Genomic DNA, 14,150 nt, shown 5'->3' with positions numbered 1-14,150 from the left:
GTCATCAATAGAAGGAACCATCAGTAGGCTGGGGCAGCTCCTCTGTTGTAGCTTCTGCAGGTGTTGCTCAGCCTAGGGCAGAGAAGCAGAGGATACCCAGCTGTTATTTTGAGGCCTGGTTACTAAGGGCTGAGGCCAGCGTGCTATGTAGACCCAAAGGACCAAAGCTCAGAGCTCTGCCCCCAGATCTGGGAAGCAGGTATTGGGGTAGACTGCCTAGATAGGACCCTGCAGTTTGTTATGCATCTACTCTGGGAACTTTGAGCACTGTAGTTAGTGCCTTTGGTACTTCTTGGCATAGCAAAGACATCCAGAGACTGCAGCAAGGCTTCATTCCAAGGAGCAGTTTAGATGTCATTCACAACCGAAAGCAGATTCTACCTCTGCAGAGGCATGCTGTGTTCCTGTACTTTGACCACAAAAACTGAACTACTTGAAAATGAGCCAGCATGCCACTGTGGTGCGGCCAGCTGAGGGTAAAGGCTGATGGCGCAGTTTGGTCATGGAAACGATATGTATCATTATATAATTGTCTGCAACGACAGTAACTCTGCTTTCTAGCTTAGCTCCCTTTTGCAGCAACTAAGTATTTAGCATTTCCCAAGTCAGCCCTCACCATGTATTTACAAAGTCATCAACTGCATTCAGGAAGTATATAAAAAAAGAAAATACTGCTGAGACTGCATTAGCTAACTAACTCCCTCTCCCAACCAGCTGACAGTTAGTTGTCATCCTCCCTGCAGGTCTGCTCTAGGACTTGATCTTTGGGTTGCTTCCAAGTTCTGCTCTGTTGATGTTCCGGGAGTAGCCATTAGGATGCACTTGGAGTCCCAGCACAGCTGGTATACTACCTTGGTGCAAAACTACCCACCCATAGAGTCATCTGTTTGCCTTTGTGGGCTGCTCAACATAAAGAAGTAATTTTTCTTTATGTGAAGACACTCAGGAAGGTCTTTAATCTCCCCTAGAGCTCATAACAACGTTTGTTAGGACCGCAAGGCTCCTGCCTCCTGAAGGAATTTGGGTATCTTATGTTTCCTATAGGTATTTACTTAGAGCAGGGTACAAATATCTCCTTGCATGCCTGTCTTGTCTTGTCTGGTGGCCAGAGTAACTTTGAGAGGCTTGCTGAAGGGCTTTTGAAAGAACAGCGTCAGATACACAAACACATTTGCAAACTGGTGAAAGAGCTGGTAAGAAAGTAAGTTAGAATCATCTGGAGGGAATGTTAATTTCACACCCCCCCACCCCCGCCTCTTTGGGTGACTGTAATCTCTCTTACACCGAGAAGTGCCTCTGGGCACTTGGGGTTGGCAGATGTTCAGAGAAGAAGGCAGGATGTTGCTGGGTGCTTCTCCACCAGACCCAGGACACAGCCCGCTGTGCTGCACCCGTGGAGCTCATTCTTAAATCACCGGATGTGGTGCTCATGCTTAAAGAAGCAGGCCAGATCCACTCTCTAAAGCATCATCTACAATTTACAGTCTAGGCCACGTGGTAACGGGACACCTGTGGTTACACTGTGTGAGTTGCATTGGGTGAATCTACAAGGTGTAGATCTGTAAGGCTGATTGTGGTAACAGACCCACGAGTTCCTTTATATGCAAATGAGTGCTGCACTTCAGCCCCTGGGACAAGTTGCTTATTACTTTTAGTAAGAAAGAGTATCAGTGCTCAGAGCATGTCTGGAATTCTTTTGGATTCCCTTCAGATTCAGTTAAAATTCATGCATACCTTATAAGTCTTCATATTTTATTTTAAATTTTACTCTCTACATTATTAATCTGATCTGGTTCTGAGTGCCTGTTTAAAATTCAAATCTACTGGCAAATTTGTAATTACTAAAGATTAAAAACAACTGTGTCAGAGGCACTGCTCAAGACCCTAAGAGCAAAGTTTCACAGGTTCTGAGCAGTTGCAATTAGAGCACTGTTTGATGTGACCTCTCTGAAGAACTAACGTTCAACTGAGTGTCGATGTTCTAGGCAGGGTATAAGGTAAGCACAACAGACCAGGTCCTTGCTCTCCTGGGCAGCTTAGGTTTTAATAAACAGAGTAAACAGGGAATGTCAGGAAGATAATTTCAGATACAGCAAGCATATGAAGACAATAAAATAATGTAATAGTGGCTGGGATATGGGGGGAGCCAGTGGCTGGATGGAGAGAGGATTAGGAAAGGCCCTTCTGATGTGGCATTTCAACCGACAGCTCAGAGATGAGAAGGAAGGTTCTGCGGGGAGCTCTGGAGGAAGGATGTCACAGGTGGAAGGAAGAGCAAGGGCAAAGGTTCTTAAGGCAAAGAAGCATCACTAAATAAACCATGGTACCTAACCTTTGAGGGGTTCATGCAGACATGTAAGACATTCTAATAGGTGAATTAAAATAAAAAAAAACAAACCTTACACACTGTGTGTCTAAGAAAGGTATATTCTGACCTTTCTAATCTACTGGAGTTAGTGGATCCAGTAGAAGATAAGAGTTCAGAGAGTAGGGAGTTGGTCAGAGGACTCCAGGCGAAGTGCAGGTCCTGGCCTGGGCCAAATATATCCTGTTGCAGCTTAAGGGTTTTCCCTGCTCTATTTGGGGAATGTAAACAACTTAATTTTCCCCCCATAATTAGTCAGATGTGCTAACATTATTATCCAATGATGTCGATTTTCTATCACCTTTTTTGGTGGATTTGTTTACATGTGTCATTTCAGCTCCGTGCTCTGTCTGATGATGGTGTGTCTGATCTTGAAGACCCAGTCTTGGCTCCACTGAAAGATACAGAAAGGTTTGGGATCGTGCAGCGTCTGTTTGCCTCAGCTGACATTAACCTGGAGAGACTGCAACCTTCTGTGAAAGCTGCCACCCGGAAGGACCCTAACGTTTTCCCACTGATTCTTTATATAAGCCTGAATGGACTCGGTGCTTTGGGCAGAGCACAGTAACAGTGTCATATGTGGATTACAGGTACACCTTGCTTTATTGCACTTTGCAGATAGTGCACTTTTTTTTTTTTAACAAATTGAAGGTCTGTGACAACCCTGAGTCGAGCAAGTCTATCAGTGCCATTTTTCCAACAGCATTTGCTCAGTGTCTCTGTGTCACATTTTGATAATTCTCCCAGTATTTCAGACATTTTCATTATTATTATATTTGTCATGGTGATCTGTGATCTTTGATGATACTACTGCAAAAAGATTACAACTCGGCTCAGATGATGGTTAGCATTTTTTAGCAATAAAGTATTTTTAAATTAAGGTATATACATTGTTTAGACATAATGCTATTGTACACGTGATAGACTATAAGATAGTATAAACATAAATTTTATATGCACTGGAAAACCAACAAATTTGTGTGACTCGCTTTATTGCGGTGGTCTGCAACCAAGTCCACAGTATCTCTGAGGTCTGCCTGTACGCATTATCAGCCAAGCCTGGGTATTTTTCAGCATCATTAAGATACTGCCTTTGGGGCTTAGATCACCACATTAAAGGTTGATCTAGGAGATGAGTTTACTGAACAGTTTAATAAGTGGACTTTTTGCATATGAATCGCCTCAAATTTAGCCACCAGGTACTCTGTGTACAGTGTCTTTTTCACAGGAGGTCCTCTTGTGCTGGTAACCCAGTGTCCATGTTAGACCCCAGCACATAAAGAGCTGGAGGAGGGTTGAGAATTGTAAGCCAGAGTACATTCAGACCTTTTCTCTGCAGAAAAATGGGTCCATCTAGTTCCCACTTCCTGTTAAAAATAGATGAGGCTGATGCTTTGATCCAAAAATTTCTGAATGCTGTGGGGAGGAATTTCTCTTCATAGAAGGCTCCATTTTGAATGTGCTGTATGCTATGCAGTGATTGAAAAATGAACTGTAAATGCCACTAGAGTACAGAGGTTATTGTTTAGCAGAAGACTCTAACAGCAGGACACTATTCCTTAGGGTCAAGCTATATCCAGTTTGACTTTGCCCTGCTTTGATGAATGTACCAATCCTATGTCTAGAGCAATGTGTGGATTTCCCATGCATTCTGGATGTTTAATTTGTAAAAAGGAAACTTTGAATTGTGTATATTCCTCTTCTTTATTCTGCTTTCCTATCCTTCTCCTATTAATAGCCTGGACTGTCTCCTGATGCCACTGGGGCTCTGAAGCCACTTCTGCTTTCCCTTAGCAAGAAGTTGCTGAGACCTACTGCTAGAATTTCTTACTTTAGGAGCAGGAGGGTAAGCAGTTGTTAGAAACATTCTATGTTACTCAGTACCTGTTTTTTACCTCAGCATCACTTACTTATTCCCTTTCTGCACTTGAGCTTTTAATGAATGTTTAATAAGGAAGAAATGAAGGAAATAACCCTTTCATGACCTCTATTAAAATGAGACAAAATTATGTAAATACTTATGATATATAAGAAAAAAAGGACACAGAGTGGTGGCAACAATGTAGAAAGTAAGCACCTTATTCACAAATTGGAAAGGAACATGCAAAAGTCAAGATAGTTGTGTTAAGATGGTGGTACTATACATGCCTCTTGTCTGGTTTTCTGAAATAAGTATAAAGAACATACTACAGACAGAATGTGTGATATGAATCTACTTGTGTGAAAAAGATATACATGTATCACAGTGCATGGGAACTCACATTTAAGAGTTCACAAGAAACAGGAAAGGATTTAGAGGTTGGGGCAAGAGGCACTGGGGGGAGTGGTTCACCCTTCTATTCCTGTTAGAATTGTGTATGTCTTAAAAATAACAACAAAAAACCCAAAACATCAAAAACTAAAGATAGGCTTAAGATAGAAGAAAAGATGCCATCACCTAAGCAAGTGCTGGAAGTTTGGGTTACATCAAACAGCAACTAAGGCAATCTGTCTAAGACTGGCCAGTTATCCTGCTGGACTGTGTTTTAGACATTAGCTATTGAAAAAGATATAGCCAGAAGCAGCCGCACAGCACAGGGAGATCAGCTCAGTGCTTTGTAACCACCTAGAGTGGTGGGATAGGGAGGGCATATGGGGATGTATGTATACATATAGCTGATTCACTTTGTTATAAAGCAGAAACTAACACACCATTGTAAAGCAATTATACTCCAATAAAAATGTTAAAAAAAAAAGATATAGCCTTATGCTGCTACAGCAGACCCCCATTGGGATCTGGTGGGTGAGGTAGTAAGTAGTGCTGGACTACAGTGAGGGTGAGACTGGGCCTCCAAAAGGTTCTTCTAACTAACTAGTTTCCTCATCATTAAATATTATTAATTTTGAATGTATGTTGATTTACTGCTTGAGATCCAGAACCATACTACTTTTAATAATTAGATTTGGAAACAAGTTTTAGTATCCCAGAAAACAGATAGTAAATACAGTAGTATTTCCTAGAACAGAACCACCACCTTAACTCTGATGTTTCCACAACCACTTCTGTTTCATAAATGGATATAGGAAGAAATGCTGACATGATTAGCTGGTGTGGTGTGGCCTGATAATGGCCCCTAAAATGTGTTTCATGACCTAATAAATCCCTAGAACCTGGCAAACTCAAGGTTGTGGACCTTGAGATGGACGGATTATTCTGGATTATCTGGGTGGAGCCTTAAAAGAAAGAAGGCAGAAGGGTCAGTGAGAGAGGGATTTGGCCAAAGAAAATGCAGGAAAGATGAGGCATGAGAAGAATTCAGTGCTGTCACTGGCTCTCAAGACAGAGCGGGCCAGTTCAAGGACAAGAGAGCAGTCGGTCAGACAGCCAGCAAGAAAGTGGGGACTTCGGTTCTACAACTTCATGGAACTGAAGTCCACCAACAACATGCAAGAGCCTGGACGCAGATTCTCCTCCAGACCTGCAGGTAAGAGCCAGGGCAGGGCCTGGGAGACAACTTCACTTTAGCCTGGTGAAACTTGGGTTGGACTTCAGACCTACAGAACTGAGATGATAAGTTTGTATTTTAAGCTGCTAAGTTTGTGGTAATTTGTTACTTCAGTGATAGAAAACTGACAAGTAGTATTAGACGGAAGAATGAACCACACACAGTTGGACCCTTGAACAACAGGAGTTTGAACTGCACAGGCCCACTTATATGGGGACTTTTTTCAATAAATACTACAGCACTGTATAATCCACGGATGCCCAACCATGCATACCAAGGGATGACTTTACATAAAACCTATTTTTTTTGGAATATAGGTGAAACAATCTTTGACATAAAGCATAACTATTTTCTTGCATCAGTCCCCCAAGGCCAAAGAAATAAAAGCAAACATAAGCAAATGGGACTGAGTTAAACTTAAAAGCTTTTGCACAGCAAATGAAACCATCAACAAAACAGAAGGCAGCCTATGGAATGGGAGAAAATATTTGCAAATGAGGCTGTCGACAAGGGGTTAATATCCAAAATATATAAACAGCTTATACAACTCAATCATAGAAAAATCCAATCAAAAAATGGATAGAAGACTTGAATAGATATTTTCCCAAAGAAGACATAGGGATGGCCAACAGGCACATGAAAAGATGCTCAACACTGCTAATTATTAGAAAAATGCAAATCAAACCCACAATCAAGTATCACCTCAAACTGGTCAGAATGGCTATTATCAAAAAGCCTACAATAACAAGTGTTGGAGAGGATGTGGAGAAAAGGGAACCTTTGTATACTGCTGGTGGGAATGTAAATCGGTGCAGCCACTACAGAAAACCATATAGAGGTTCCTCAGAAACTAAAAATAGAACTAACGTGATCCAGCAATCCCACTATCTGGAAAAAATGAAACCATTAATTTGAAAAGATACATGCACCCCAATGTTCACAGCATCATTACTTACAATGGCAAAGACATGGAAGCAACCCAAGTCCCCATCAACAGATGACTGCATTAAGAAGATGTGGTGTACAGATGGAGAGATATACTATGTTCTTGGATTGGAAGAATCAATATTGTGAAAATTACTATACTACCCCAAGCAATCTACAGATTCAATGCAATCCCTATCAAATTGCCAGTGGCATTTTTTACAGAACTAGAACAAAAAAATCTTAAAATTTGTATGGAGACGCAAAAGACCCCAAATAGCCAAAGCAGTCTTGAGGGAAAAAAACAAAGCTGGAGGAATCAGACACCCTGACTTCAGACTATACTACAAAGCTACAGTAATCAAGACAATATGGTACTGGCACAAAAACAGAAATACAGATCAATGGAACAGGACAGAAAGCCCAGAAATAAACTCACACTCCTATGGTCAACTAATCTATGACAAAGGAGGCAAGGATATACAATGGAGAAAAGACAGTCTCTTCAATAAGTGGTGCTGGGAAAACTGGACAGCCACATGTAAAAGAATGAAATTAGAACACTCCCTAACACCATACACAAAAATAAACTCAAAATGGATTAGAGACCTAAATGTAAGACCAGACACTGTAAAACTCTTAGAGGAAAACATAGGAAGAACACTCTTGGACATAAATCACAGCAAGATCTTTTTTGATCCACCTCCTAGAGTAATGGAAAATAAAACCAAAAATAAACAAATGGGGCCTAATGAAACTCCAAAGCTTTTGCAAAGCAAAGGAAACCATAAACAAGATGGAAAGACAATCCTCAGAATGGGAGAAAATATTTGCAAACGAAGCAATGGACAAAGGATTAATCTCCAAAATATATAAACAGCTCATGTAGCTCAATATTAAAAAAACAAACAATGCAATCCAAAAATGGGCAGAAGACCTAAATAGACATTTCTCCAAAGAAGACATACAGATGGCAAGAAGCACATGAAAAGCTGCTCAACATCACTAATTATTAGAGAAATGCAAATCAAAACTACAATGAGGTATCACCTCACACCAATTAGAATGGGCATCATCAGAAAATCTACAGACAACAAATGCTGGAGAGGGTGTGGAGAAAAGGGAACCCTCTTGCACTGTTGGTGGGAATGTAAATTGATACAGCCACTATGGAGAACAGTATGGAGGTTCCTTAAAAAACTAAAAATAGAATTACCATTATGACCAGCAATCCCACTACTGGGCACATACCCAGAGAAAACCATAACTCAAAAAGACACATGCACCCCAATGTTCATTGCAGCACTATTTACAATAGCCAGGTCATGAAAGCCACCTAAATGCCCATCAACAGACGAATGGATAAAGAAGATGTGGTACATATATACAATGGAATATTACTCGGCCATAAAAGGAATGAAATTGGGTCACTTGTAGAGACGTGGATGGATCTAGAGACTGTCATACAGAGTGAAGTAAGCCAGAAAGAGAAAAACCAATACCATATATTAACGCATATATTTGGAACCTAGAAAAATGGTCCAGATGAACCAGTTTGCAGAGACAGATGTAGAGAACAAACGTATGGACACCAAGGAGGGAAAGTGGCGGGTGGTGGTGGTGTGATGAATTGGGAGGTTGGGATTGACATGTATATGCTGATGTGTATAAAATAGATAACTAATAAGAACCTGCTGTATAAAAAAATAAAATTCAAAAATTCAAAAAAAGATGTGTATATATATGTAATGGAATATTACTCAGCTATAGAAAAGAATGAAATACTGCCATTTGCAACAATGTGGATGGACCTAGAGAGTATTACGCCTAGTGAAATAAGAAGGACAAATGTTATATGATATCACATGTGGAATCTAAAAAATAATACCAATGAATGTATATACAAAACAGAAACAGGCTCACAGACATAGAAAACAAACTTGTGGTTACTAAAAGGGAGAGGGGAGGGGGGAGGGAAAAATTAGGGACGTGAGATTAACAGATACAAACTACTGTATGTAAAATAGATAAGCAGTGAGGATTTACTGTATGGCATAGTGAATTATACCCATTATCTTGCAATAACCTATAATGGAATATAATTTGTAAAAATACAGAATCACTATGCTGTACACTTGAAACTAACAATATTGTAAAGCAGCTATACTTCAATTAAAAGACTAATTCTTTCAGAAATACCAGGAATACACTAGACTAGCAATTTCTGAAGTATGAGGTATAGAATCCTGGAAACTAGCTTGGGAAAGAGTTGCCAAAGTACCTTTTCTGGAAACAGGTTTCCTGCACTCACCCACATTCACGCCTCCATCCCTTGGCCAGTCTGGTGGGTCCACCTCCCTTTCTCACCGCAGGCTTCAGGGCTGAGCTGTGCGCCACAGCAGGCACTGTCTTTCCCACCAGGGTTTCTCTTTCTTGGCTAGCTGGGAAATGGTCCTAGTATTCCATGCCATCTAAGCTTAGAGGTCTTTTCTTGATCCTGTATTTTAACCTTCCCTGTCTCTGGAAATCTTTCCTTGAGGAAGTCGTCTTTGAAAGCCACGAAATCTTTGGGCTGGGATAGATGAAACAATAATTAGGATTTCCTTGTGAAAAGAGGGAGGCAGGTGAAAAATTGATCTATTTTGGTGGAAAAATCTAAAATAACATTAGAGGCTTTTAACAAAGACTATTAGCATTTAAAAGAAATTGGTGAAGCTAATCTGATACTCTCTGTATTATCTCCAAGCCTTAGTTCTACCTATAAATGAAACACTTCATTTTCCCAATATTAAATATTTATTTCTTTACATATACAAAAATATTTTACCAGGAGTATGCAATCTCACAGATTGGACATTTCAGTAACTTTCATTTTGGACAACATATGGAAATAATGTGAAAAGAAAAATTTATAGGGACAGTTTCTGAGAAATCAATACTTAATTGTACTGCAGGAAAATTTTATTTATACAAGGACAGCAATAATGTTTCTTTTATACAGGAACTAGTAATACAGTTACTTGGAAAGCAGTAGCAATTAATTTTATTTTTAAACTTTTTCACCAGAAACTTAACTTTGGCAGCTTGTTCAGCTTTGATATTTTGGTTGCTAACAAGCATTTTGCCCTCCATTAAAAAACAAACAAAAACAAAAAAGGTCTCTTCTACAATCATTTCAAAGACCAGAGGTTAAAAGGAGCAAGCATATGTGTTCAAAATAAATATATACCAAGAGAGATGGAAAAAAAGTCCCCCAAAGTCTTCACATCCAATTCTCATCATGGGCTCTAACAGAGCTAACATAACATGGAAATTATACCAGCTGCTGAACCCCAGTGCTCATTCTTCTATAGCAAAATTCAAGACACCACTTTCTTAAAAATCAATGTTACTGAAAAAACAGGAGTCAGCAGCTGTTTTTTAAAGTGGACACAGCCAAAGAAAATATTTATCTTGTATTTTCAGTTACAGATGGAGATCAGCTGTTCCTCAAATCAGGTTTTACTGAAAAGACTAAGGCATCTCTCAGTTGGACCATGTTTACCAGAACAAGGTTTATGTCTCCAAAGTAAGGTTACTCATACCACTGCCTGCCTCTCCTATTTAAGATGAGAACCACACATTTTAACTGCTAATAACTTCTGGGTTAGTAATACATAGCAGAGGAGTTTCCCTCTTCCTCCAAGCTGCCAGGCCACCTTGACTGATGTGAGGAAGGTCAAATTTCAGGCATGGCTTGTCATATTTGTATGTTTCTACACCTGGCATGCTGTTGCTGAAGTGCAGTGAAGACATCTATCTACAACTTTTAAAATAAGACCTTTTGGCTTCTACTCTGTGGTAGTGACAATACCTGTTCAATGGGACTCAAGACAGGTTTGCAAGCATTGAGGCATTTAATCTGTCAAGTTGTAAGTGGCATTTACATTACCTGTAGATGTGTTCATTCGGTTTGTGCCAGAGATTAGAAAACAGTAAAAGCTGGTAGGGAAAAAAAAATTGTCACTTCTGACTGACTTTGGCATGTGGAGGCAAGTTAGATTTATCATAGCACTACAGTATCAGCCAATGACCCTGAAGCAATTAGAGAACAAATCTAAAATGCATTCATGTTGGATTCAACGTCCCCTAACTGGACCTAACTGAATGTGTTTCCCCTTTTAAAGAAACAGATGCCTTTTAAACTTACACTAAACAATAGGGCTGCAGTGATAAACTTCAGGCATAAGGTAGGGCAGCTATAAGGGGCAAACATCAGAGTGTCTTCGGATGCTTACTTAAATTGTGGATTGCCTACTTAAATTTTGTTTGACTTGTGAGTGGTCAAGGTAGCAAGGATTTGCTAAAGGTTTGGACTTAGAGTAGGATTCTGAACTCAGGACCTCCTGACCAGGACCACTAAGAGAGCAGAACACATCCTCTTCCAGGCTGGAACTATCAATGCATCCTCAGAGCTGCTTTAAAACTGAAGGTAGAATTTCTGAATGGTGTGCACCAATCACTATGTTACCTCCAAAAGAGGTACATTTTAAAAGAACTAAAAGATAAGCAACCTCAGGGTAAGTGAATAAACAGATAAAGTAGCTTAATAAGGATTTTCCAATTTAGCATTTATCACATCAGAGTTATAAATTACTTCTTGTAATTTAAGGTGAAGACAAATATTAAGTTAGCCTATTTAACAAGTATAATATTAAAACTAAAGGGAGATATAAATTTTATCAAAGGTCACATGGTCAAGAGTCAGAATTAGGATCTCAGCCAGTAGAAGTACACCAGCTCTATTTTTATCAAAAGAGAGACTATTTTAAAGAAAGCAGTACAGTGTATTGCAGAAGTAGTGCAAACCATGCTTTTAAATTCTTACCTTAGAAATGAGATATCATTCCTTCACTTTCTAGTGTTTTTAAGGACTCATTTTTGATTCTGTGCATTAAATCATTCCAGGAACACACAAAGTAACATGATAAATTATGGGAAATATTAAAAATGAATAAAACTTGAAGCTAACAAAAATGCAGTTAAAAAATAATCTTACCTTAAAAAAAATATATAATTGTTATCTTCCGCAGATGCACAATGTATATGTAAAAACTCATGAATTACTAGTCGACTGTATTCTTAAAAGTCTGTGAATAATATTAACTTGTACTATATACAATAATCCTATTATTTAAAATTCTGAATTTCTCCCAAGAACTCCAAATCCATTACAGATGTTATTACATGAATTCTCACAACAAATCCAATGAAACAAGAGGAGGACAGGTACCATAATCTCTAAGCCTGAACCATATCACAAACTCATTTGAAGGTTTAAATAAGTATTTCCCAAGAGCCTTCCATCTAGGACTCTATCCTTTTTCCCTAAGGAAACTAAGTTATATAATTTTATGAGATTAATTCCAAATATATTTTTCAGAAAGGGGATTAGTATCTGCCTCAAGGTAAAGCCAGAGCCTATGAAAACAATGTGAAAAAAGTTTCATAATGTCTAAGAATTGTGAGTAATTAAAAATGTAAGAGCACTAGTTATAATTACATGGGTAAACAGATTTTACTATTCATGTATCTGGGGAGAATTTTACATATTATACACATAGCTGTGTGTGTGTATATATATATATATATAATATATATATATAATATATATGGTGACTCAAACGTTTAAAAAATGACCTGCTATCTATACACATAAAACTTCAGGATTGCTTTTTCCATTTTTAGTATAAAGATTCATTACTATAAAATTATTGGCTCCCTAGCCTGTGATTTCTGGAAAACGGGGTGTTGTTTCAGAAGCCGTGTAAGTACAATGTTAAGTAGGTCATTATTTTGACCAATTTTCAAAACTTTTATGTTCAGTGTTTACAAATTTAAGATAATTGTACCTAACTCCATGGCTATCCATCATAAAAATCAACCCCAGTTACTGGATCATGACACTTACTGTTATCCATAAAAATAAGTACAAATTTCAATGAATCTTTAAAGCAACGATCATCCTCTACTGTCATTGGGATAGTACGGTCAAAGCAGTTAGTATCTGGCCAGTCTATAATGCTACACTAACATATTTTATTGCTAATTTGCATTATTTTCTAAATTTGTGTTAATATCCAATTTGCTCTTTTAAAGAAAACTTGTCCTTATAAGCTATTATATTAAATTTACTAGATTCTAGAATCTAGGGTTCAGGCTACTATTGCTGTACTGGGTTTATGATACGATTTCTACTTTAGAAAGCTATCTTCAGCAATGGTATGGTTAGACTTGGCAAAAGTAAACAAAGTTCTGATGTACTGGATAGTATTTTATTTGATACTATCCAAATATCAAACAGAAATTGAGACTGCATAATCGAGGCATGGCTGTAATAAAAGTAAAATTCTACTTGAGTGCATCACATATATTCTACTACTTACGGTTAAATGATTTATCCAGGGACATCAACTCTATGGATATGGGGTATCTGTCTATTTAAAAATAAAAAATATATATAATATTTAGCTGTATATAAATAGTCATGCCCTGAATGCTGAATGTGGATACTCACCTGTCCACAAGGAATCCTCAGGTGCATTAGTGTACTGGCACATTGTTTCCCAAAAGCATATGCACGTGCATGTATATTTTAACTATTACCAATTGTTCAACATCACTTTAAACCGTTTTCTCATTAGTAAAGCTAATTATCTTAGACCTTTCCTACAAGAGAAGTTCACATTTCGTTGATCACAACTATACTCTCATTGCCTCAGGAGAATCCCAGAGCCTCTGGGACTCCTTGCCCCAGCAGAGCTCTGCTGGTTCCTGCAGACCCAGATGGGACTTGAGTTTCAAGTTCAATGACTCTTTACTGAGATAAACGAACTTTTCTAAATTTATTCTCTTCAGCTCTGGCGTCTCGACTGAAATGAAATCAACTGCACTGTTCCATTTTATATTAGGAGGAATCTCATATTAACTAAGTAGTTAGTCATGAATACCATTTATAACAGAAATAATTCCTTTAAGTGTAATCTGTTTTCTAAATAATGTGCATTTTATACCATATGATAAGGCTTAAGATATATATGATGTAAAAATCATCTCTATTGTGTCAAGATGGGTAAAATATTTTGTGTATAAACTTCTTGAGCTGCTACAATGATTCCAAAGAGGCTCCACGCAGCAGCATGAAGGCACACCGCAGAAGACAGCACATTTCCTGAGAATGTGGAAGTAAAATTCTCTTAAAGCTTACAGTGTGTTGAGACACTAAGTCCTGGGACATCATCTCGACACTGTGCTTTGATTCATGTTGCTTTGAGAAGCCAAGAATTTGATGTAAATATATGTGATTTAAAAGTTACCAAAGTTATTAAAAGGGTGTG

The 14,150-nt window shown here is 38.4% G+C and overlaps 1 protein-coding gene across 1 annotated transcript in view; it reads left to right on the top strand.

The window, feature by feature from the left end:
- GSDME (gasdermin E) overlaps positions 1–3,277 on the top strand; it is a 68,009-nt gene extending 64,732 nt beyond the window's left edge. Inside the window, 1 exon segment of the mRNA XM_060108274.1 lies at positions 2,703–3,277. Within this exon segment, the coding sequence (XP_059964257.1) occupies positions 2,703–2,933 (231 nt within the window). The 3' untranslated portion in view covers positions 2,934–3,277.
- The last annotated feature ends 10,873 nt before the right edge of the window (positions 3,278–14,150 follow it).

This window comes from Mesoplodon densirostris, chromosome 9, assembly GCF_025265405.1.
Source record: "Mesoplodon densirostris isolate mMesDen1 chromosome 9, mMesDen1 primary haplotype, whole genome shotgun sequence".
Classification (NCBI taxonomy): domain Eukaryota; kingdom Metazoa; phylum Chordata; class Mammalia; order Artiodactyla; family Ziphiidae; genus Mesoplodon; species Mesoplodon densirostris.
This window is presented reverse-complemented; position numbering and strand designations above follow the sequence as displayed.